The sequence below is a fragment of the Euwallacea fornicatus genome, chromosome 11 (genome assembly GCF_040115645.1).
Source record: "Euwallacea fornicatus isolate EFF26 chromosome 11, ASM4011564v1, whole genome shotgun sequence".
NCBI lineage: Eukaryota > Metazoa > Arthropoda > Insecta > Coleoptera > Curculionidae > Euwallacea > Euwallacea fornicatus.
This window is the reverse complement of record NC_089551.1, coordinates 4307024-4334418: the sequence shown is the minus strand read 5'-3', so window position 1 is coordinate 4334418 and position 27395 is coordinate 4307024. Positions and strand designations below refer to the sequence as shown.

Genomic DNA, 27395 nt, shown 5'->3' with positions numbered 1-27395 from the left:
CAACAACAAAGGCATACATCGCAGTCTTCGTATGTATGGCCACTAAAGCAATACACATTGAGCTAGTTTCAAGTCTCTCCACTGAAGACTTCCTCATGACTTTAAAGCGATTTATCTCACGTCGAGGAAACCCCTCGGTCATTTTTAGTGACAATGGCACTAACTTTGCAGGATCTCGTAACGAGTTGAAAGAGTTGTACCAAGCGTTCACAAAAAACAAACTCCAAGATGTTATTCAAACCGCTGTATCTCAACACGAGATTCAATGGAAGTTCATCCCTCCGCGGTCTCCTCATTGGGGAGGGTTGTGGGAATCGGCCATCAAAAGCGCCAAGTATCATTTAAAGCGAATCGCTGGCAGGGCACAATTCACTTTCGAAGAATTTTCCACAGTGCTGTGTCAAATAGAAGCGATTTTAAACTCCAGGCCACTTTGTGCTCTCTCAAACAACCCTTCCGACCTTGCAGCTCTAACCCCTGGCCACTTCTTAATTGGCACAAATCCCACTTCCTACCCAGAAAAGGACGTAACTCATATCAACGAGCATAGGCTTTCCCTTTGGCAGAGGTATGTCCAAATTCAACAGGTCTTCTGGAAGCGCTGGTCAGTTGATTACTTAAATCGACTCCAGAATCGCCCAAAATGGGCTAAAACTGCCAAAAACGTCCAAGTAGGTGACCTCGTGCTCATCAGGGAAGATGACGCCCCCCCTTTGCATTGGCCTCTAGCCAGGGTCATTCAAGTCATGCCGGGATCCGACGGAGTCGTTCGAGTGGTCAGGCTTAGAACTCAAAAAAAATGAGCTCACTAGGCCGATAACGAAAATCTCTCCCCTACCTGAACTCTCGTTCCCAGAGGGGGTTCCTTGCGATCAATAGGCCTCGTCTCCCACCATGATGACTTCGCCACCTCTCCTCAAAACCTCCCTTCATGAAAAGCACGTATGGCAAGAAGCCGCTCTCCTTATACCTAAATTTTTGATCCCGTTTTCGCCGAAAGCTCCAACGCCGGGGGGCAGTATGTTGGAAAAACTCCAACATAAAAATCGCTCTCACGTATTGCCCTAACATCTGGGTAATAAATCTGGTAAAGAGAGAAACCAGAAACAAAAGCTTGACATACCACTGGGTGCCAAACCATGGGTACCGCGCTAATCACCTCTCATCTGGTGCACATTCACCCTGATTTATGAAGTGCAAATCGCCCAAACACATTAAGGGCAGCAGTAAATTAGGATGAAATGTGGCAACACACGCGCAAGTGGACATGAACCAGAGGGTGTTAGCGATAAGGTAATGGTGTGAAAGCATCAAGGTGGCGACTTTCTCATGAAATCGTGGGAACCCAAACTCGGGAACCTGCGTCCTCTGCGGGAAGGGGCACGAACTTCTCTTGGAGCAAAAACCAGAACCGTTTTTCATCCCGTCGCGAAAACAACAAACCTCTCTAGCTCTCGTTGCCATAAAACCCCACACACGGGCAATATTGTTAATAAGTTAGTCACAACTCACCCTGTAATTCGTAATTCAACTAGTCTGTCATTAAATTCAAGGTAACTTGTGTAACCGAGTATATCATTTCTCGAATCTTTGGAACCCCATTACTTTATGACGGTAGCCCGTCTGGTCCTTCGAATCAACTAAGAAACCTCACCAGCGTATTTCGATTCCCCTGTGGGTGCCTAGTGAGGCAGTCACTACTGTTAGGCAGGAACTCAGGAAGCCCCTGGCCTAAACAAGCTTGTCAAAGTAATTAGACTATTTGTCGCCAGTTGCTTTTTTTCAGTAAAAAATTGTAATTTAAAAGTAAAAATGCGAAGGCGTGATTACTTTTCCTTTAAAATTATTTGAAATAATTTGTGTTTTTACTTAAACGAATTTTAAATACAGAATTATTTTTCATATGCTGTTGGTCGTAGCTAGAGTTCTCTAGGAGCTACTTAAAAATTAGGTCAAAATTCTTCCTTGGTATTTTATAGAAAAACTAAGTATACCAATTTTGGTGTTGATGCAATGAAAACACAAAAAACTATTAAGGGATTTTCAAATAAAATTTCAACACTTGAACACTTTAACATAGTATAATTTCGAAACACGCAACCCTGGTATAAGGTATGTTGAGTATAATCGTCATATTTTGATGTCTTTTATCTTAAGTTTTTCCATGTGTCATTCCCAATAAGTCACCTCGTATATCATTGATGATGCACACGCAATTGCATTGCATCACAAATGAATTTCTAGTTTCATGTGTTTCGCACGTTCTCTAATTATAAAAGTAAGAAATACTCCATATCATAGATATTTGCGTACAGGATGTTCGAGGAATTAGCACAGTAAATTCAGTGGTATATACAGGGTTCGCCATTACTCCGGCCTTGGTTCCTGGTGTCTTTGTATAAATATCAATATGAATGTTTAGTACAGTACTCATTTATATTGGAAAGCTGCATGATTTAATAATATTTTTGTTTATACAAAGTGTTCCGTTTTCGCTGGGCAGCCTAAAGTTATAATTTTTTAAATAGCAACCCATAATTTATTTTATGCCATTTGATGAAACCTTAATTTGGAAGGAAAATACATTAAATATTTTTCAAATTGGTTGCGGCGTTGCCATATTAGAGAAATTTCCTTAAAAATGCAGCATCAGAAAAAAATTATCACAAAACTGGTGTTTTATGAAATTTGTTTTTGTAAAGTAGTAAATGAAAGTTAGAGGTACTTAAAAACTTAAAAAAAATTTTTTAATGCACCATACTTTTTTTGTATAAGAGCGCTAATTTGCAAATTTTACAAATTGCTGAAACTCGTTTTTTTTTTAAATGGTACCCATGATTTTTTTCAAGTCCTAATGTAGTTTTTAATTCTCTATTAATTTGCAATAACATCTTTTCATCTAATATTTACAGTTATGGAGATATTTGCAAAATTTCAATCAAATTGCAACAGGCATTATTATAATCCAACAGATTTATTCTAGTAGGCTTTGCTTCTATTTAACAAAAGCATAAATTACTTATTTCATTTAATTGTCATATTACCTGTCACTACCTTCTAATATGGCAATGCCGCAACCAATTTGAAAAATGTTTTATGTATTTTCCTTTCAAATTAAGGTTTCATCAAATGGCATAAAAAAAATTATGGCTTGCTATTTAAAAAATTATAACTTTATGCTGCCCAGCGAAAACGGAACACTCTGTATAAACAAAAATATTATTAAATCATTGCAGCTTTCCAATATAAATGAGTACCGTACTAAACATTTCATATTGATATTTATATAAAGACACCAGGAACCAAGGCCGGAGTAATGGCGAACCCTGTATATTAGGTGCTGGTTAAGAGTTTTAAATTTTGTTAAAACGTTTGAACTATAGCTACTGTAGTTTTTGAGATGCTTAGGTTTGTTAGGATTGTTTGATATCACACAATGATATGTGATAGACTTTGAGGGAATTTATACGACTTTCTGTTCATTCAGTTCAAATTCCTTGGAAGTTTACGGCGGAATACGACAAGCGACGCTAAGAAAAAATGTCACAAGCAAAAAACATTCTAAGTTGAACGCTGAGTTGAAAAAAGTTCTTACCGTACATTCTTAAAACGCTTTGGTGTAATCAGTGGCGATACTACTGTGATGAAAGAAATAAATAATGGTGAAAAAAGGTGAATTAAAAGAAAAGATTTAAGAGCTTTAATTTAAATATTAAGAAAAGAAAAGAAAAAAAAAGATAAAAAGTGAATTTTTCATTTAAACTTTGCGGGTGCTATAAAACCACGAAATAATTTTTTTTGTAGATTAGTAGCGCTGTGTGTGAAATCAATGCAAAATTTCATGTCAGTATATTCAGTTTTTTTCGTATTTCTTTAAACATGCAAAAGTGAGTTTATCGATTTTTACCATGCTTGATTTTATTGAGCAAAAAATTTGTATTAAATTTTATTTACGGAATGAATATTCTGTCGCGGAAACGTTGAGAATTTTACAGAAGGCCTATGGTGGTACGCCAATGTCGGAAAAGAATTTTATAAGTAGTACAAAGACTTTAGAGAAATTCAATACGAACGGTGCTCCAGGCGACCCTCATCATCTACCGATGAGAGCCACGTCAAGAAAATCAAAGATTTGGTGTTCTAAAATCGCCAATCGACAATTAGGGATCTTGCTGACGCTATGGGCCTTTCATTTGAATCAACCCCAAAAAATTGAAAAAATTGTCTGTGTATCGAACGCATCAAATTTCGATTGGGTCCAAAAACACTAATTTTTTTGGTAAAAAGCATCGCGTTGAAGTCTGTCAAACAACCATATCTGACGAGCGACACGTTATTAAACGCATCATTAGGAGTTAAGGGACTTCGATCAATGCATACGACCCGGAAACAACCCGCCAATGGAGCGAATATCGTGCAAAAAGTGCAAAAATCACCGGAAAAACCACCCCACAGTCGCTCAGATAATTCTTGGGTTTTGCTCCACTATCATGCACCGTTCCACAGTGCGTTAGTTCTTCGATATCGTTTTGCTAAAAACTCGTCCTATATCATTCCGCGGCAACCATACTCGCCTGGTTTAGCACCGTGGGACTTCCGACTGATCAACAACCTCAAAAGACAGCTCCGGGGACATCGTTTTGGCCCGGTTGAGTAGGATAAAGGCCGAATCGAGGAAACTATCGGAGGCCATCCCGCAAGAAAATTTCGCAGGTTGTTTCAATGATCGGAAAAACCGATGACATAAGTGCATTGTATTGGAGGGAAGGGTCGAGGGGGAGGGGGAGGGGGAGGGGAAGGGGGGGAGGGGGTATTTTGCAGGATATGAAATTTATTTGAAAAAAAAATATATTTTTTATAAATAAATTCACCTTGCTTTTTCATGGCAGTAATATGTAATAAAAGTTTTCCCATATTACAGATTTGGGCTAGATATCTCGTAAACTGCAGGAGTTTTGAAAACAGAAATGCCCCCTGGTTTTGGTTAGCGAAGCGCTTGAGTATTTGCCCTTAGATGAAATTTCTTTATATACTGTCAAGGTATATTCACTCTTAAAAGTTCGATCTCTACGAGTTCACATCGCTGGTAACGTTAAACACGAAGAATTGTCTTTTGGTTCTGGTTTTCTGTTTAACCAGAAATTCTGCCTTTAAGATTCAAGGTCCTGCAATTCCGGCGATTCTTTTTTTCAATAGAAATTCAGAGGATACGTTGTGTTCTGCTGTTATTTATGTCCCATTCTACGAGGTTATTTTGAAAGCAAACTCAAATTCATCTATGCTGTCTAAAGTTGTTTCTAACGAAGTGCACTAGCACAGCTAACACTGTAAGGAACGCGTTACCCATTCATTGATCTTGAACCCATTGACGAACCATGGTGATAAAAAGATCGTCGGTGAATTACCCCTTCTATCTAGAAGACGTTGAGTCAATAAGAAACTTTGATGTTCTGAGATTGCACGAAGACGTCGATCACATGAGGCCACAGTTTGTGTGTTTTGTTGTGTGTGGCAACTGCTGAGGCCATTACATTGCCAACGTAATGGGCGCGGTGCAGTACCTACTAATTTATGATATTCCCATTCACCTTGCAAAAAATCAGGTTATACTGCTCGAGAAGGAATCTTTGTCGGTCGGTTGATCTATACATCCTCAAGTTATTAGTTGGGTCGATTGCGATGAACTTATTTGTTTATAAGTTCACACTGCGTTAACATTTCTTAATGAACTCTCTTATCGAAGATTTGGGACGGCTAATTTATTATTATTAGTAAAAGTTTATTACTAATTCTGCTATTAATAGCCTTAGATTGGCAGGAAGCATGCTACCAGCAGGTAACAGGATTTGGAAAGTATTACATGAGTTTTTCTTTTTCGCCCGAAAAAGATACAAAATGCAGATTTGAAAGCCGCACCCGCACCGCGTCTTCGGAGGTGTTCTTTTGCCTTGTGGCCTTTCACTTTTTTATACTTTTGGCTTTCTCTACTATTAGATAGGCATATATTGAACATATTCGCAAGTTTCGTATTCTTCGAGGGTCTACTTACTTCTTGGTGCCCTCCGTCGTAACTTTGCTCTGGGTAGAAACGCCCATGTACATCACACCGGCAAAAGGGGCCATTTCGGCCGACATCAATGAGCCGCGTTACATACACAATAATGTATTATTTCAGATCTAAAGTCGTATATGGTGCGTGTAAAGGACACTTCACAGTCTGCTCGTACTCGACCGCATTATCCGCCAATAAAACTTTGACTGATATTGAAACCACTACTACCAGTTTATCAAATTGCTCTTTTAGATAAAAACGATAATTTTTTACGACACCAATTAATTGGAGGCTGATATCTGCTAATTAATATTACTGGTCTACAAGGTGTGAAGGTAATTTTGGGGTTCAGTTTAGAGCCACTTGGGCGTGCCTAGTTCGAGACACAAATCAGATCTGTTTTTCCTCATTGTTGAGTGATTTCAAAATTTGCGGAACATGAAGATCTTATGATCGGCTCTTAGCTGCTTTCGTGTTGGTGCCCGATTTGGATTGTGACCACCCTGTTTAAAGAGCTCTGCGGTCTTGAAAGGTCGCCCTGAAAGAGTTTTTCGGAAATTGCCTGATATTAATTATTACATATATTTTTACAGATTCCCAGTTTCGGAGGAAACTGTGTGATGAACTAGCCTGATCTTTAGGATGTTTCGTTGAATTTCTAGTTTAATACAAATTTCGGCTTAAATACGTATCATAGCGCGAAATTGGGCAATAATGCTCAATGCCAATTTTGTGTCACAACTTGCAGATTGCGCATGAATTCACGTTTGAATTTTGCCTCATTGTAGATGGGCAAGGAAAACCCCTTTCGGGAGAAACTCTGGATTTATCACCGCCCCATCTTAAACCGTCTTTGTATTGAAAGTAACACTATTTCAAGCAATAGCGGTATTTCCCCATTAGTACTCTCAGTATTCAATTGAGTATGTCCGGAACTTGAAACTAATTAGGTGGTGCTATTTTTTGAAATTTTTTCCTAGTAATTAACTGTTTGGGATAACTAGGAAGGTTCCTTAAATTGTTTCCTACTGTGGCAATTTGGATGAAAGTCAACAGATAGCGTTTTACATGGAGGGGGGAAGTACGGTCGTTCATACGTGAACTTGTCGTCTAGCGTCGTTTATTTAATAATTTTGATATTTTTGGCAAAGTTTCCAGTACACCACTGGGCATAAGTTTTAGCTCTTGATTTTTTTAGCTGTACAGCTATAATAAAAAATAAAATAATTTTTTTCGCGTGGCGCCTCTTTCGACCCCCCTCCTCCCCCCTCAGAGCCATCCCCTCAATTATCTTAAATGGCAAAGGAAGTTAAGTGACACATCATTTTAAAGAGCTTTTCATTATCGATATTTTAGTATATCGATCGTTGCATTTGACTGTTGCGTTAGCAAGTTAGGCGTCTTTGATCATTCTAAATTAGTTTTCCTGTTATTATTTTGATAGCATTGAAACTAAGACTTTTTTTTATTCAAGCATATTTTGCGATCAGGAAATTGTTGTAAAAATTTTTTGCATAGCCGTTTTAGGTTGTAAAACAAATAATTTTTCTTATTGCCGGTTTAAAAAAAAACACGTTCAAAATTGAATTTCTATTGTTAATACTTAGTTTATTGTACGTTCGAAATGTTCTCCATTGTTTTCGAAATAATAATAAAGTCAATTTGGAAATTCTTCCCTGACATTTTCGAGTACCGCTTCTGAAATAGCTCTGCCTGTCTTTGCGATTTCCCTTTTCGAATCGTCGATATTATCAGGCTGGATTTTGTAGGCGACCAATTTTATATGCCCCCATAAAAATTATCTATCGGTGTTAAGTCTGGTAATCTTGCAGGCCATTCTGTTGGCTCCCTCCTACCAATCGATTCATTGCGAAATCGGTGATCCAGCTATTTTCGCGCTCGAGAACATAAGTCGGTGGAGCCTCATCTTGCTGAAAATGTATTTGATCTTTTCGAAAGATGTTTCCCCCCAACTTGGTCTTCCAAATGAGTTGTTATTAAAAAATTAATCACGTTTTCGGGTAAATTTCAGTAGAGCTCTCCAGTTAAGTTTGCTTCAATAAACAAAGTTCCCGTAATGGCATTTCCGAACGTACTAGTCCGCACAATTAATTTCTGCTAGACACCAGGTACCACCCTCCCTAAAAAAGTGTGAATTTTCCTCACTCCAAACTTAAGAAAAAAGATGCAGTAATCACTGAAATGCTTCTTAAAAAAATTTGTAAATTATTAGTTAAGGGTGTCGTGGTTTCGCAAAGCTCGATTCTTCTATCAGAGTCGTCATCGTAAGTTCCTAAACAATTTGCGTTTTGTTGGGATCAAATCTTTGTCAATTTCAACGGTTTTTGTATAGTTTCATTGACACTCCAGTTTGACTTGCTGCCGTGTGCAGCGAATTTCTGGGTTCTGTAACGAAGGTTCCCAGTATCTGAGCACCCTCATTTGAAGCGCGCCAAGCAGCCGTTTTATTGACCGCAATGGAATCCATTTCGTTAAATTTTTTAATTAAATCTAAAACGTATCTGTGACTCACATTTAAATTAGTATTTCTAACATTAAAAACTCCAGTTTTTCCTTTTGCGCGTCTTTCTTGTCTTCCGTAAATACAAATAATTTCAGTTCTTTATTCAAAGCGTATACCATTTTTAAAATTACTCACAATAACATGAATTATCGCAATAAATTTGAACTGATTTGAATTCCTGGTAATAGCGAGCAGTACCACAGGTAAATAAATAACATTTTGCATGAAAGATAACATGAAAATTTATCGAAACAGCATTCCATTGTGAACGAAAATAAACAATAAAAATATCCATATTCTACGTAGATGTTTCTTTTCGACGACTGAGGCTATTTATGAGATTAATAAACATTAGCTTCAGTGATTAATGCATTTTTTTTAATGGTCGTATCGACAAAAAATAAGTCAACAGTTTAGCAAATCGACAACAATTTCCGGATCGCAAGACATGTTCGAATAAAAAAAGTGTCGGTTTCAACGCTACCAAGACGCCAATAGGAAAAATGAATTTGGAATTATCAACGATCCTAATTTGATAACGCAACAGTCAAATGTAGCCAATGAGGTACTGTTAAGTTATGGACACCTAACCCACCCTAAGAGGTGACACTAACCCAATTGATGGCACGATTTAGATCAATCTTCAGATTTATTATATTTACGTTGCACAAGGATATCATACACCATGTGTGAAACTTGAGTATGATATTGGTGGCTTTAGGGTGCTTTTTTTATTAAGTGACAAGGGTTACTTTTAGATAAAGTGAATATGAAATTAGTCTTACGCTAGAATGCACGACATAGAACAAAATGGAGTTTCATTTCTATAACCTATTTCCAACAGGTACTAAAATACAGGGTGTTCCTAAATGATATGCGGATATTTTAAGGTGGGGTTCCACGTGAAAGAATGATGATAGTTCGTCATATAACCTGTGTTCCCAAATATGCTGCGTTACGAAAATGCAGGGTTGCACAGTTTTAGAAAAACAAATGGAAATTAATGAATATTTCCAAAGCCGCTTGAGTTGTCTCAATGAAATTTGGCATGTAAAGAGAGTTTTTAAAGGGGCATTAACTCTGCAATAAAAATATGCCTTTCAATGCAAAATTATTTTAATGCAACATGACAAATAAAACTATAGAAAATTTAACACATTATGGGTCGCCATCGTAATGAAGTACGAATTACAACAACACGAAACAAAAAAAAAACGATTTTTACGACGAGCGTTGAAAATGACCCCCCTCGCTTAATATGCATGCTCCTGCCCTTCTTTCCATCGAATTGCGCACTCTTTCCAATAACCCTGGAATATTTGAAGTTCTCTCACGTGCGGCAACTATCCTCTCTTGAAATTCTTCCACAGTATTAATGGATTGTAAGCTAGCGTTTTAAGATGAGCCCAGAAAAAATATCTAAACTACTGAGATCAGAGGATCTTGGTGGTCATCCTTGAGGCCCACCGTGTTCAATCAAATGATTTCCGTAAGGCCTTTGCAAATAATCAAGAACAATTAAACCGAAGTGTGCAGGGGCACCATCGCACATGTGCCACATTCGATTTCTTATTGCTAACGGAACATCCTCAAGCAGAAAAGGCAGTTGCTTCTCAAGAAAATTCAAGTAAGATCGTCTATCCAAAGGGCAGAAAGAATGGACCGATTAAATGGTTGCTAATAATTCCTGCCCACACGTTAACCGAAAATTGGTATTGGATATGGGCTTCGGATAAGGGATGAAGATATTCATCTGTCCATGAGTGATTATTGTGGAAATTCTGAATGGCATTTGTCGAAAAATTTGCTTCGTCCGTGAACAGAATACGGGTGGCAAATTTCGTGCAATTTTACGAATATTCCAAAAGGACATACCTTTTGGAAAATCTGTGGGAAGTAATGCCCGTACCCTTGAAATGTGATACAGATATAACGGCAAATTAACTAAAATTCTCCAAACAATTTTATGGCAAACATTCAGGTTTCTAGCGATCTTCCTCGTACTTGTCTCAGCATGTTCTTCGACTTGGTGCAGCACCGCTTCTTCAATTTAAGGTGTTCGTAGAGTTCGAGGTCTACCTTTTGATGTGTGTTTATGGAAACTACTAGTTTCAGTAAGACGTTGATTAATGTTAAAAAAGATTCGGGAATTTGGGAAAGCACGATTAGGATACCTCGTTCGATAAATACGTCTGACTTGTTCTGTATTACCATCAGCGAGGCCGTACACGTAGTGCATCACTGCCATTTCCGCCTTTGAATAATTCACCATTATAAACACAATTGCAAAAATGAAAATATTGTAGTAAAGCACTAGACTGCACTGGCAAAAGATAAAACTGAAGGAATAGATTTGAATAACAACAATCACAAAACCAACAAATTTTCTTTGTTGACTATTTTTATTTAGACAAAAATCAGCGGCACATCTTCTTTTTTCATAAAAAAATTTTAGGTAAGTTGCAATTCATATTTAATTACGATGTCAACTCATAATTGTGTTAAAATTTCTATTGTTTTATCTGCCGCATTAAAATAGTTTGGAATAAGTTTGCATGGAACCGCATGTCTTTATTGCAATTAATACCAAATTTCATTGAGACGTCTCAAGCGGTTTTGGAAATATTCGTCAATTTCCATTTTTTTCCTAAAACTTTGCCGCCCTGTATTTTCGTAATGGAGCATATCTGGAACATAGTTCATATAACAAACCATTATTATTTTTTCATCCCAGCTTAAAACTTAAATAAAAAAAAAATCATTAAGAAACACCCTGTGTAGTGAATGAAGACCACTTTAAAATTTCGTATCACTGAATCTCCTTGAACAGTTAAGGTATTCAAGAGGGCGGCTGCGCCGGGTAAAGGGTTGAAGGGGGCGCAATCAATTCTACTTAAAAATTGTTCCCCCTCGATAACAAAATCGACGTGTTTCGGCGATTTTTTGAAAATCTATCGCGTTTCGAGTCAATAGGGGTGGGTAGTTTTCAAATTGTTCAAATCGACAAATATCGATAAAAGGTAATTCGTAGTCGATTCTAGTTATTGGTTGGACGTTAATGGGTTAAAAGTGTTCATATTCAATTACAAAAATAATTTTATTTAATCAATGAACAAGCTAAGCATTAACGTACTGCAGATTATGTATGTCACCTGCTGATAAAACACATTTTAGAGTAGGCACTTGATATTTGTACTGTTTAGCATCGAATTTCCCTTCAGGACACCCTGAAAGAAAATTCAATAACTAATCCAATTTGGAGAAATGCGTGCTTGTTAGTCACGCAGGTACTAATTTAAAATAGAACTTTTAATCCATTATCTGTGTTCGTTTGTGAAGCTTTTAATGAAAAAAAAAAAACGCTAATTCACAGCCTTCTCCAAATTGCGATCAACGATATTGAAATCAATAATTAATTCAATTTAATTAAACAAAAATTCTATTTTACCGCACCGCTTTTGCGGTAATGAATGACCATTATAAGAGATGGACAATATTCCCGTTACTGCTTAACCCACTTTCGGGCACTCAGAGAGTCAAATTTCTGATATTCCCCTTTGAGAATTCCATCAGTATCGAAAAGTATTTCAATGAGGCCTCATTAACGTTCCAACATACGTGCAGTACATAATCGCATATTCATGTATTCCGGTCGGTTTCGAACCGTTAAAGCGCCATCGCAATAAATCTACCAATTAAATATACCGTGTGTTTTCTTTAGAAATTTGCAACGGACACGATGCACAGCTCATGGAAGCCTGTTTTCTTTCTTTTTTTTTCACAATCCACGAGGAGGGAGGTTTCGGGTCAGTCTTGTCATAACACATACACACACACAGAAACACACAAATCTGAACAATTAATTATTACAAACATGCGAAACGTCTATTAGTCAGGACAAAACTTGAGAAACAGTCGCAATTTTCACCTTTATTTATCTTGGCAATTAGTTGCCCTCGGCAAATTGGCAAATCTTCCATGATGTCAATTTGTTAAGTTCATCCTTATTTCGTCTTCGGAATACTTAATAAACCAGCAGTTTGTTAATGCAGACCTCGAAACTGTTCCGAAAGCAAAATTGTACACGTTCATTTGATCCAGGTATCCCGAAAGAATCGAAAGTTCTCGACATGTCTTTGCTGGTAAAATTGAATTAAAAGTCCTGGTGTTGCTCGTGGATGATAAGGAGATTGGACGTCTGTAGGGTACAGACGCCTACGTCATGCACGTGTCATTCTCAATTTTCTTGAACACGCAATTCCACTTAAACTCGGGGGTAACTTTAAGTTACAATCAGCTTTAATGCGATTTGAGAGCATCAAATGCTTCTTCCCGCACATGTTTCCCCTGTTTTCTTCTTCAGCACCTGTCCTGAATTCTAACTAGCTAATACCATTAACCTTTTGGCTTTCACCGAGATTTGATGACCTTAAACGTAATATTAACTTTATGTACGGTCATGGACAAGACTTTTGGCGGACATCGATGGTATTTCGGTAGATTTTTGCTTTTATAGTTTCGGTTAACAAAAGATGGGATTTTCATCTACATCCCCATTGTCCCGCGCGGAACAATCATCATCATCATCATCATCATCATCTCGAATTCAAATTATGGCGATTTTATAATTTGTTTACGGCCATTATTCCCGGTATAAAGAATACATTTATTTTTTATCACATATAATTACGAGTTATTGCGGTGTTAGGTGCCGGTGGAACCGCTGTGGCGATGAGCTCATTAAAAATAAAAGTTATTTAGGTTTTTCTAAATGAACCATTGCGTCCAGGCAGGTGGAAAAAACTGCGAAAAAGTGAAACCTCTTAATTGAGACGCATTAGATATTTTCCCGGTAATTCTAAGAGTCACTGTTGTTTATGCATCTAACAAGCTACACGGAAAAAGGAAGAAAGAAAGATTTAAACATATCACTTTCCATTCCTTTAGGAAATCCGCGCGAGTCACGCCAACCAGCTGAAAGCAATATGGAATGTCGACACGGTTTACGTCATACGAGGATAGTTCCAGAAGTACCCAACTTGACATATAGATGGCGATTTTTTGTTAAAAATCTGCCTATATTACAGAAACATAACCTTAAAAAGTTCGTGTCTAAAGTTCGAGGATGCTCCGGTAGTTTGTGTTTGTGTTGGAGCTTTTTTAATGATCAGAACTTTTACAGATTTTTGTAACAAAAAAGCCATCGATACGTGATTCCATGCTTTCATTTGACAGGTCTTTATCGCTCCACCACTAAAACGGAATTAGATTCTTCTCTGGGGGGATCTGGTCCTTCGTTAACAACTGTAAAATGTTTAGTGGCAGAGTTTAAACGCTGCTAAAATGCATTCCACAGTGGTCGGCCCAATGAAACTCTACATCTGACCACATCAGAAACTGTGATGAAAATACACAAAACTGTACTGGAGGACTGTCGGTTAAATTTGCGCGAGTTGGCCAATATGATGGACATTTCAAAAAATACTGGACATCGCATTTCGACCCAACAATTGGAGGTGAGAAAGCTATGCGCAAGATGATTACCGCGGTTACTCATAACATGGCAAAAAGATCGCCGTGAGGATTTTTCAAGGAAGTGTTTGACAGCAATGGAATCGAGTCTTATATTGATTCATAATTATGGATGAAGCATGAGTTCATCATTTAACACCTGAGACGATCGCAAAACAATGGACTCAAAGGGGAGGATTGGATTCAAAGGAGGGCGAAAACCGTTGCATCTGCAGGGAAAAGTGATGTCGTCAGCTTTTTTGGGATAAGTGGGATCATTTTGATTGAGTATCTCCCTGAAAGGAAAACAATAAACGGAGGATATATATAGCAGCTTTTGAGCGAAGAAATTAGGAAAAAGCGACCGCATTTAACGAAAAAGAAAGTCTTGTTCCGTGGAGACAACGCACCAATCCACACTTTTGTCATCGCCATCATGGTCAAAATCAGTCAACTTGGTTCAAACTTTCTCCTCATCCACCCTATTCGCCTGATTTAGTCCCCTCAGATTATTTTCAATTTCCAAACTTGAAAAAATTGGTCGGTGGAAAGAGACTTGCCAATGATGAGGAGGTAGGAGTCCGAGTATTTTTTTTAACATTCGAAGTTTCTTACCATAAACAGGATTAAAAGACCGCTGGGAAAACTATTTCAATCCCAAAGGAGACTATGTTGAGAAACAACGTAATAATTTTCATTTTTTTTTCTTTAAGTGTTGGGTCGGGTACTACTGGTACTATTCGCGTTAAACCTCATCGGCAGGCCAATAAATGTATTATTCGGAACAATATTGATTATTAACAATTCAATTATTTCGACCTACGGTCTGATCTAAACCAAGTGTTGAAAGTTAGGTGCCCAACGCAATGGTAAGTACCACAGCTGCAAAGTACCAACAGTTCTAACACTGAAAAATAGAATTTCTGCCAAAGATCTAGAAGAAGTGGATGTATCATTTTCTTTTTCACAATTTTGTCCGCCCCTAATTTGCGCTCGTCCGCCACGAATTAGTGCTCTTTTTGGCAAATTAAGCCTTAATCCATGGTGCCGAAATCGGATGAAGTCACTTTGGCAGCTGTTCAGGGGCATGCGAGTTTCCTGCTCAAAATCGGGATCTCGCGAAACATAGAGCATGTGAATATGGTTAAATTGGGGGTGAATGTGATCACCTTTATGCCGGGCAAAACTGTGTCTTAAAACCCCGAATGGATCTGGAAATATATGGAAAAAATCCAACATTGGGTCTAATTGTTTTTAGTTATTTTTTGAGCTGATTTCGAGTTTTCAATATTGTCTGGCAGCTGTACGCTATGTATAAAATGAATTGATCGCTCCCATTTTTAACCTTGTTCAGGAGTACATGTAACCGCATGACTGGCGAAAATTAACCTTCCATGTACTTCGTTTTGGAAATTAGAATTTTCCAAATTTAGTGGAAACTATTCATTAAATTTTTGCTTCGCACTAATATCTTTTAATGCCGCCTTTGCAATACTGTTGCTCAAAAGCAGATAAAAAACTCCATTTTACCAAATTTGAAAACATTTTTTCCGTCTCCCGAACATTATTATGTTCTTTCAATATACAGTGTGTAACTTTAACTTCGAATTAACTCGAATAAGAGGCATCCTATGAAGAAATGTTTACTATCAAGCTTCAGTCGCTGTGAGGGAGAAATGTATTGGTGCTGAAGTTGATTCAACTCCATCTCCCGCGTGGGTACGGTAAGGTTAACTTATTAATTTCAAATGCCAACCCCCATTTTTTTCACAAATTCGGATGGCGAGGCTAAAAATGAAAAAAATTCTCCGCAACCTTTTTTTCCATTAATGCTAGAAAATTCATAACTTAAATGGCAACCTTCAATAAAAAAAAATCCATGGGACAAAAAAAATCTATGGTAATAAAATGGGACAAGTAAACAATTACGTAAACAAATAAAACATGTATTTTTAAACATTCTGTTGTTGTTACTGCTTCACGATGGTGTATTTGACCGTCGATGAGAAGATCGAAATGGTTTTGGCGTATCTCGGAGCTGGTAGGCATTTAAATAATGCTGGTAATCTCTACGTTCAGCGTTTTCCTGAAATACCACGATCCCGGACCACTGTCTCTCGTACGATTAAAACATTTATTCTTGAAACGACAGTAAATCAGAAGGAAAGGACTCATCCAGAGAGAAAAAAATCGGTCCCCACATAATTGAAGGCAATTTGAACGATAACATGTACCGGAATATTTTGGAAAGTGAACTGTCCGCATTACTCCAGGACTTGAACTTAGAAGTGCGTCAGAACATGTGGTTTCAACATGACGGTTGTTCAGCTCGACAGATCTGGTTTAGTGAATTGGCCTGTTAGATCTCCAGATCTTACCTCACTTGATTTTTTTTTTCTGTGAGAATATCTCGAAAATCAGGTTTATAAAGAAGTACCAACGACACGTGTTGAGCGATATGGAGGGGTTCCTTCCTTGGAGGTTAGAGATACCACCCGCGATTATTGTACGAGAGCGCTTACACGCGAGCACTACCTCTAACACTTGTCGGTTCGAAGGACCGATGCTGTACTTCTCTATTTGCGAGAGTCCAGGACGGACTAGAAACTTACGTAGTTAGGTAAACACGTGGGATCTCTCGAAAGTCGTGGAATTAGGACAACCCTTTAAACATTAACACGGTTTATTAACTAACTCGTAGCACATAAATATGATTAAAACATAGTTGAGGAAATACAGGATTGGATGATCGCGATTCCGATCAAGAGTATGAGCTTTGATTGAGGATTATCGATGCATCGTTTCACCTTCAACTGATGAGAGTGACAATAGTGATGCTAATGACGCTTCCCAGCTTCTCCCACCTTTAAGTACTGGAAGTAGATGGTCAGCGGACATAGGCGTACTCTTAGTCGGAGCGCAGTTCAGCCGAAGAATCCATTTCTCCAGGCCTGACGGCCAATGGGCAGATTGTCCCGTGACCCGAATATTGCCTTCATCCCGAACGGGACGTGATGGCACCTCCAATTACCCTCACCGCCAAGGGTAATGGTGGAGAATTCCGGTACCCAAGAATCACCTCCGATGCACATTTATGACTTGAGTGCCTCGCAATTTAGTTTTTAGCAAAAGTACAGAGGGCGAGGAATTTGAACCATAAACCAATTCTAGTGAATCTAACGGATCGCGACATCTGGGAGTCAACAAATGTAAGATGTGCAGGGGCGCACCTTGGGGTTTTAACTCGATCGATGAAGACATCAAGACTTGGTTCACCAACGCTTAACAACACGTAAGCGTACGATTCTACGAGTTATGATCGTTTGGGTTACTAATGGGTTAATGTTACCGAAGACAAACGGTGATGTGCAGAGCCCTTTAAAACACAGCTACAAAAGTTAATTGCAGTTTGGGGACATCGCTTTGAACATTTAATTTAAATAAGAGTTATACGAAAATTCACATTTTCATTAAATCTAAAACAGGTATAATCAAACCTAAATCGCAAGTGAAAGAGAAATTGAATTTCTTTAATTACAGTGTATACTAGCATAAGACAAAAGAAATGTTTCAGACAAATTATACTTATTTTTAGCTGTATTATCCGAATCTGTAAAAAAATGGGTTTGCCTTTTTAAATTAAAAAGTTGAGTTAACCCCCACCCCGTCTATACGGGGAGTGGAGGGGAATCAACTTTAGCACCAATACATTTCCCCTTTAGAGTGATTAAATCTTGATGCTGAACATTTCTTTCAAGGGAGCCTAGTATTCGAGATATTTCCACATTACAGGTTCAATTTTACTCACTGTGTGTATATAAAGTCATTCATTAATGATTCCCATTAATGCAGGGTTTTTCTTTAATGTATGATTTTGCAAGTTTGATAATTAAGTAGCGTTAGCGCTGTTAGCGTCCAACCAATTGCTACATTCCCTCTTCGTGTGACGTGACGATTTGAAGGCTGTCATTTTTGACACGAGGATCTGTCAATCTCGGAGGGAAGCGCAAAGTGCGGTTGGCTAAATGCGCCCGTTGTTTTCCGGCGATGCAGCTATGCAATCGACAAAAAAATTTTAAGTATTTCGCTAGAATTTAATGTCATGCACGGGACAAGGAAAGAATTTATCAATTTGAAGTGTCATACGTCTGATAATCGCCAGCCGAAATTGTCTTTCATACCTATCACGTGTAGTAATGATATTATTAATGTCGACGTAGCCGCGTTCACGCGTAAAATGACTCGTTTATTAATCGGTGACATTAATACATTTGTTCATTACACAGAGTGCTAATTAAGTATATGTACTTATCTTAGGAGATGAATCTTTAATTGATTTTATCACAAAAAGTCCCTGTGAATGAGGTCCGCAATGATTCAGTTTAAGAACCAGAGGGTGTTAAAATTCCACGTTTAATTTGACTTTTTTTAATATTTTCGGCTGGAGACGTAATAATCGGACAAAATTTGGTTTATGAGGATTTTTTATGACTCAAAATCCAAATATCGTTTTAATTTTTTGGTTACTGATAGAAGGCGCCACATACAGAGTTCCATTAGACTTTAACCGACTTCAACTTTTTGCGCTACACTGTACGTCCCTTTGTACATTTACTCCTATTAACAATGGTGATCTTGGAATATGTCTGTAGAAGTAATCGTTTTCGAGATAAAGAGGTTTGCAATTACCGTGACTCGGGTAAAATTGATTTAATAACATTCGTTGAAATGATCGAAATTTATTCAATATTGTAAGATTTGTTGAAAACGGCCATCTCCGACTTGTTGCGCAAAACTCCGGTGGAAAATGAAGAAGACCTGGGAAATAGATTAATCAACTTGTATACGGAAATCAACAATATACCGGGTGTGTTCGAGAGAGTTTGAATATCAACGTCGAGAAGGGTAGACGCATGTATAAAAGCCCGAGATTGACATTGTGAGCAACTATCATGATATTAAGTTAATATTGATCGTTTCAATGATTGTTAATAAATAAATTTTACCTAATCATGTTAATTGCGAATCCCTTTTCCGGCAAAACAGTTACTTCTATAGATATTTTCCAAGAATACGGTTTTTCAATCGAAGTGGAAACACAATAAGCCTATCAATACTAGAGGGATATACAGTGTAGACCAAAAAAGTCAGGACCAATGAAAATGCGACGGAACCCTGTATGACAGCAATTAAAAAAATTAAGAAAATATTCAGGTTTTGCGTCATAAAAATTTACGTGTGTCCAGTGTTGTGCGATTATTAGATTTCTGTCCGAAAATATTTAAAAGAAACCAAATGAAATTTAAATACCCTCTAGTTACTAAACGAAGACGTTGCGCAGCTACATGCATAGGAACTTTTTGCGGTTCAATCAGTTAAAGATCCATTACTTGAAATAAGTAGATGTACCTAATTAACACCCTGTATAGATTACTATCTCTATTTCCGAAATTGCTCAGTGCAAATTTTGGGAATCCTAAATAAATCCCTTCGATTTAGGCAAATTCTTTTCTGCGTGTTCGTACAGAAATATCTGAACTCTGCGCGTAATCAAATGTCTGAGTGATGAAACCTCATGGGAAATTCTTAAAATCATAAAGTCTAAGTCGTCTACTCCGATATATGAATAAATCTCTAAATGGTGGTTCGTCTTTTGAGCCTTTTCACTTTTCTCGTTTTTTTCTCTCTTTCGTGCAGTTGTGTGTTACCGCTTTGTTTTTCGGTAAATATTTTTAATGCAATCTAAATCGACATAATCGCGAATTTTGAGAATCGAATTATCAAACAACGACGTAGATTCAATCAAGTGATTTTGACGTCACATTTCCATTTGTTTGGAACGACTACTAAACTGAAAACATCACGTTGGATATTGCAACCATCAAACTGACCAAAACATAATACACGTTAATTATTTATTTATTTATTTATTGGGGACTCCTCTGGGGTATTTACCATGACAATCGCGTTGCTTACGGAGATCTCTTCTCTGACCTCTGAATCGTGACAAGTTTCGGATGTTTACCAGAGATCAACGGAGATCTGCGCACTTATCTGCTTCATAATTTCGTCTTACAAATCTGTTAGTAATTAGACACTAACGAGCTTGTTGTGAATATTAATATTTCGCCAAAATTGTTGATATTTCGCACTTTTCGTGTTATTTCATTGTCGCTAGTTGCAAACTGCTTGTGGGGCCAAATTAAAACCGTGTACTTTAGCATTTAAGCCTATAATTATCGGCCAACATGCATCGATGAACATCTTTCATCAATTCTGCTTACGTAATTCCCGTCTTCCTTGAATAATCTGTTATTATTTCGTATGATTAATTCTCATAATGCCAGGTTTTTAAGATTCGATGATAGTTATTATTTCCTTAACGAGGAAACATTCGCAAGGTGAGTTTGTTTTTTTTAAGTATAAATGTCAATATCTCGAAAATTATATCGCCAATGGAAAAACCATCAAGTGGGTGAGGGAGGGATTGACGTTATGATGAACTCGCTACCTTCTATCAAATGCACCCCACCCACCCCCGAGCATTTTTTACGGCATGGGCATGATTGCGACCCACCGTCGGAAAGCATTCTCGATAAGCTCATCAATGGCACCGAGGTGTCTGGAATTCCGCCCTCAAATGTCTCCGACAATGCATAAAATGCAAAATCCCCGAGTAAGACATCTAATTGAATGCTTTTTAATTATAAGTAAGTAGTAGAACCGGTAATTAATTCAAACTTTTATCGCAATTAAATCAACACGTGAGATATGCCGGTCAATATCGATAATTTTTATACAACGGATGTTCGGTAATGTAAACTAATTCAAACCAAACGCGCTTGTTAGTTAAATAAAAAAAACGATTTATTAGAGAAACTTTTAATACGTACAGTGCGACTTATAACGTCCGCATTATATAAGATGAATATTCAGTAGGAGATTTCCTTTCAACACGACACAGACCTCAAAAAACTAAGCGAAATATTTATACAGGGTGATTGAAAAAGCTGGAGTTATCCTTTCGTCGGCGAATAGAGCTTCAAAAAGTAAGATTTTCTCCTTTGGCGCTTTTTCCCAACATCAACATCAACGATGATATAAGGTGTCAAAAGTTTATTTAACAAACTAAAATTTATTAATAATTACCAAACCACGTGAGATAATTAAATAAAATTTCGTAGGTGTCACTAGCAATGTGAGAAGGAATTTATTCGATAAATAAAATTATTTTGGGGTTTATCAGTAGCACGCGTATAAAAAAGTACTGTAATATATGTTTTTTTAAGTGGTACATCATTGATTTTTCTAAAAATAAAAATTATTATTGAATTAAAAAAATCTCGAGTATGATTTTCATATTTTTTAAAAGTATGTTCAGTTATTATTTAAAAATCAGCGAAATCTCAAAAATGTGTTAAACTTGTTTCCCCGGTAACAATAATCGAAGTGATAGTTCCAATGCAATTCGACTATCACTAACACTAACAAAACTTTGTTTCATTATCCCATGTGTTTTGACGATTATTAATAAACTTTAATATTATAAATAAAACTTTGACACCCTGTATCTCCGTTCATGTTGATGTTTAGAAAAAGCATCAAAGGAGAAAAATCTTATTTTTTGAAGCCCTATTCCCTGGTAAAGGAATAATTCCAACTTTGAAATCGTCCTCTATAACATTTTTTCGAAATCTCCATATCAACGGAAATATGCGCGCATGAAAAAAAAATAAAAAAAGTACAAAATTGTTTAAATAACCCATTGTCTGACAGATAGATAGGTCGCAATGGACCAAAAAGATGGCCTGTGAGATCATCAGACCTAAATCCATGTGGTTTTTTTATCTGTGGGGTTATATGGAAAGTGTGATAGAACGGACACAGAACGCCGCAGAAATAATATGAGGAAAAACAGCTCTTCTAATAACATGTACAAAGTCGTGGATAAAGTGAGCGACAATTTGTATTAATGAAACCAATGGCGAAAATTTCCAACACTTTTGTAGCCAGTCTTGGAGTGAGTAATAATTAAAGGGTTTGGTTATTTATTAAATCTTTCATATGTGTATATTTCGGTTGTTTTTATAGTTCTAAGAAACGTGACATGAAGAGTTTGCGTAGTTTTTTGGGGTCCATGTCGTGTTAAACGAAAAACTTATACTTAAGATTCACCTTGCATGCCAAATTCTTTTACTTATGAATTTACGTAAATTTTAACTTTGCCTACGAGTTCTGCTTCACAACGATGAGAAATGACATATAAATCGAAAAACAACTGACTGTATAACTGTCAAATTAATTTTTTTTATATTCGAAATCTGCCATTATTTCTCAAAATTTTGAAAAATCACGAAGGAAAAAGTTTTTCAGTTTCTTATTTTCTATTTCTATGCTACTTTCAACTTTCTCGGACGTCTTTAATTTTTTTTTTGTACTCACGCATTTACAAAGGATTCAAATCGGTCAGCAACCTTGTAAGAATCATTACAGTACATCAAAGCAATTGTCTGGATGAGTATTCATTAGTTAAAATTGCATTAAATTAATCTTTTTAAAGAAAACATGCTTTGATGCAAAGTTGATCTAGTTTAGAAACAAAACTTGCAGGTTACTGTATTCCGTGTTATGTTTGTAAAGTTTATTGATGCAAAATTATATATAAAGAAATATCAGCGAAAAATGATCGTTATTGTCCGATTTGGCAACTTAGGAAGCGCATGAATACAAAAAAGTTTAAGAAAATTAAAGTCGTCCGAGAAAGTTGAAAATTTGCATATGGATAGGAAAAAAGAAAGTGTATTTTTTTCCATTTTAACTTTTCAAAATTTCGAGAAATAACGGTCTGATTTGAATATTTTTAAAAAAACTCGTAATTTAACAGTCACAGGGAGTAATTTGTTTTTTCGATTTGTATGTCATTTTTGAAGCAAAACCCGAAGGCAAAGTCAAAATTTACCCAAATTCATAATTAAAAGAATTTCCCATATGAAGCGGACTTTATTGGTCACCCTGTATGCGCGTTATTATTATTATCCATTACAGAGCGTCTGCTGCAGTAGGTGTTCGTTATTTTTAATGTAAGAGTACAAACGATATTATTCATGTTCTCGCCGCATATTGTTTTTAAACAATTAATAATAATGTTAAATGTTAAAAATTAGGCAATTTTCTTTTTTCGGTGTTTGTGAATGTTTTTCTACCCTGTGAATCGTCGAATCCTGTTTATTATCGGAGTTTTACTTCGTTCTTCTTATCGCAAATTTTCAATCGAAACATGATTTTGTCAGTTGTGGAACGGGTTGAAATCGCTTTCATTTATGTTGATGAGGAACATCGTCTTTTGCTAACCAAAGAAACATTTACATTCTGGCACGAACATGAGTCCTTCCGACGTTATGAAATTAATTCAAAAATTTGAAGAAACCGGTTCTGTGGCCAATAAAAGAGGAATAAGTCTAAAAGGACATTAGATGAGCTCACTAAAATCAAAATTCTCGGACAATTCGCTCCACATCAATAATTGTGTCTCCATCAGGCGTGTAGTTGAACTGGACTCTCAGTAGCACCGATCCGAAAAATTATAAAATTACACAAATTTCATCCCTTCTAAATTCAACTTCAACGGGACTTGAATGAAGATGACCCAGATCGGCGAATTGAATATTACGAGGGGGCACCAGGTTTGATTACCAACCAGTTCCGACTACTGTTGAACGTTTGCGTCCTACCTGACTGCACGTTTTACTTAAATGTTGCTCTCAGTAGGTCCAATTGTAGAATCTGGAGTGATTCAAACCCTCACGGTATGAGACAAGGAAGCACTCAACATCCACAAAAACTGAATGTTTGGGCCCGCATCCTTGAAGATGCAATCATAGGAACTTTGCTAATCGACGGTAGTTTGAATGGTGAAATGTACCAATAGATAATGCTGTTGACCCGTAGATAATCCGTGAGTTAGGGAATCAGCGGGACGAAAGTGGCGAATTACAACTAGATGACAATTTAGTAAGATTTCAACAGGGCACTGCCACATTTTGTTTTACCCGTTAGGCACCGGTTGGATAACAGTTACCCCGCGAGAGCGGTGGGAAGGGGAGGCGCGACAAAACGGCCCCACGGGTCTCCCGATCTAACCTTCCTGGATTTATTTTCGTGGGGACACTTAGAATCTTCAATGATCAATATCCGACCAGAAATAATTGAAGAGTTAAGACGTCACCGAGTGTCGTGCAATTCCGAAGGCAACTTCTGTTCAATCTGTGTCAAGAATGCGATTATTGTTTGTACGCTGCGGTCAAGGGCGGAATCTCAAAAATTTTGTTACCATTGAAAAGCTTATTAAAAATGCTTTCAGGCGATATGTCACACCCGTACTCGACCTGTAAAAAAAAAATGACTCGGAGCGGCTGGGGTGCATTTGGCAGAGGGCAGTGGGTTCACCACACCCCCAGTGATCGTCCCCCGTGGCAAATGTGTTTCTGGATTTTTCCGTTGCCGGCGTGATTTTCGAGACTTTGGCGCTTACACTTTTAAAAACACCACCCTGTATGGGCTACACATGTTTTCCTCTAGGCGCTTCATGACATAACCAATAATCACCTAGTTAAATGGCAAATTAAACACCCAAACCATTGTGTGAAACTGCACCAATTTGGTGGTTTATCGGAATTCTGGTGCTAATTGCGGTATAAGATGACGACAAAATCGCCCTTGCACCGGATGCCACAATCGTGGAAATCGGCCATTTATCGAATAATTGACGATAAATTCTCACAATCATGTCGGATGCGGAAACATATAGCAAATGATATTATAATGGGAATGATTGAGTAATTGTGAGTGGAAATTGCGATTTTTGCTTTGTTGTTGAAATTGGGGTTTATGAAGGCTCACTTAAATGCTCCTGAGTTTCAAATGTGTTATGAAATCCGGTACGTTCGAGTGCAGGTACTAAATATGGACAAAATCGGAAAGTCAGAGAGTTTGCCTGATCTACTTTGGCGTCGTTTCTCTTCGAATTTCCACATCCTTTTATATCAACATAGAACATTGTTGAATCTTGAGATGAACCGGTTTGCGACGAACATGAACATCTTTTTATTCCTCCCTTGGCAAAGAATTTTATTTATTCCGTAAATATTGATAGGTTTTATGGCGCCCACCGCCATAAATTTCCGATTTACGTTTGGTCGATGCTGGTCTGGTTGATTAAAATGAGTAGATATCCGTTTCAACCCAAAACAAGGTATATTACAGCTGCCATTAACTTGTTTATATGTGATAATCTTGCGGTGGAGGAGACTTGGGCTATTCCTATTAGATACAACAATATAATTTTATTAGCGTTATTAAAAAAACTTAAATAAATTTACATAACAACTAAAACCCGTTCAGAGTGATTTCCAATTTCGTGCAGAGGATTAATCCGTAAACCAAACTCGTAGTTTGAAATTGTTTGCCTCGGACTATACAGAGTGACACATTCAACTTGAACAAATTGGATGTCTCGTTTCGCACTGGTTTTCTAAAGAGACAGAAAAATATGGGACCCACTTTTGTAGGTTTGACATTTTATTTGGGGCCCCCAATTGAATTTTACACCCTATTTGAAGGTAGAAAACGCTCTCAACTTTTCTTCCGTAATGTAGAGATATGTAATAGCTCATTAGAAAGGGCATCAGAAGGGAATTAAACCGCACTAAAGATATTGATTCCTTTAATGTGAGAATTCCTAGAAACGTCGACCATCTTCGTCCTAGCGTAGCCCTAACCAAAAATAAAATTCATTTTTTACGTTACGCAGTATTTCTGCTGTTATTTGTCGGATTTCGCGAGTTAGTCCTTGCTCCAGTTACTGTAAATTTTCAGCAAGTCGTCAGTAAACTTTGGTTTTCAGCTGGCCCCAAAGGAAATAATCCAGAGGATTAAAATCCGGCGATATCGGCGGCCATTCAATTGTACTCCTTTTTCCTGTCCAACCGTTTATAAATATTTCACCCAGATATTGTCGAATATTATGGGCGCAATTGGGTGGCGCAGCGTCCTGCTAAAGCCATTTTCGACCAACACGGCAGTCTGCTTCTGCGCGATGCGGCAATAAAGCAGCCAAAGCTTGAATATGATCTTGCTGTAAAAAATCCAGATATGTGGGTCCGTTTAAATGGTTTCCAAGAAATTTTGGTCTAATGACGTGGTCACAAATCATGCTTGCGCAAAAATTACGTTTTTGCGGTCGCCGAGTGCGAGTTTCGCGTAACCAGTGAAGATCCTCTGAGGATCACCATTGGCAGTTCTGCTGTTTTACTTCACCATTTAATGCAAAAGTACGCTCGTCCGAAAAAAAAACCAGGTCAAACCTATTGAATGCTGGTCGAACGCATTCATCATAGTTTCACGAAACTGAAGACGACGATTCCGATCTTCTTTTATTAACTCTTGTACCATTAGCATATTGTGTGGGCGCATCTTAGATGATTTCATTAACCTTTGGGCAGACGTATGGGTGGTGTTTCCACTTGCGAGTGGCCGAACTGAAGTAACAGGATTTTTTTGGAGAGCGAGTGGAACGTTTCGTCCATTACTCCATGTGGGCTTGGTCGGAGTATCTCCCTCACGTGACACAATTCACGATAAAGTTTTTCGATTTCGCTTGTGGTACCTTGCCAAATTGATGGTGAATCAGGGCGTGCTCCTCGAAACAAAGCTGCGACTTCTGCCTGACCACCTTGGCTGCCCTATCATCGTTAAAATTTCGATTTTGAGTGGTTCGGTTAAACAACCCATAGAAACGATTTTAAGTACTTGAAACCACTGCAGCAGGTTACAATTCCGGTCAAGTTTAAAATGAACTGACCATCGGAATGCACAACTAGATAAGCGAACAGCCTTATCAATAAAATATCTCGTGTTGCTATTTTGATAGAGTCTCTACGTAAACACAACACTAACTAGTAGTAACAATTACTGCTAGTACTTCGAAAATCGCGAAATGCAAAACTTATTAATTTTTCAAAAATATAAATGACATCGTGAAAAGCAGACAGTGCGGCTCAATTGCCTTTTTCGCCCTTTCTGATGAGCTCTCACAACGCTTATCTTTAGGTTTGGAAATGAAAGTTGGGGGTAGTTTCTACCCTTGAGCAAGACGCAAAGCTAGATTCGGCGCCACAAGAGTGTCAATCCTAAAAAATGTATTCTTTGGTTTTTCGCAATTTTCAACGTGTCTCGAGTAAGCCTTGGTCTCCAACTGACCCGACGAAATAATCAAGAGGGTTAAGATCTGCCGATCTTGGCGGCCATTAG

The 27395-nt window shown here is 37.6% G+C and overlaps 1 protein-coding gene across 3 annotated transcripts in view; it reads right to left on the bottom strand.

The window, feature by feature from the left end:
• The window catches only part of Nep2 (Neprilysin 2), a 53950-nt gene that overhangs the window by 25537 nt on the left and 1018 nt on the right, over positions 1–27395 (bottom strand). The window contains exon 1 of one of the 3 annotated variants that reach the window (XM_066287546.1): positions 6050–6251. The exons of 1 other annotated variant lie outside the window; for it this stretch is intronic. In XM_066287546.1, the coding sequence (XP_066143643.1) occupies positions 6050–6135 (86 nt within the window). In that variant the 5' untranslated portion in view covers positions 6136–6251. Of the gene's footprint in view, positions 1–6049; positions 6252–27395 lie in introns of those variants that run through there. One more of the 3 variants, XM_066287545.1, reaches the window with a different exon arrangement.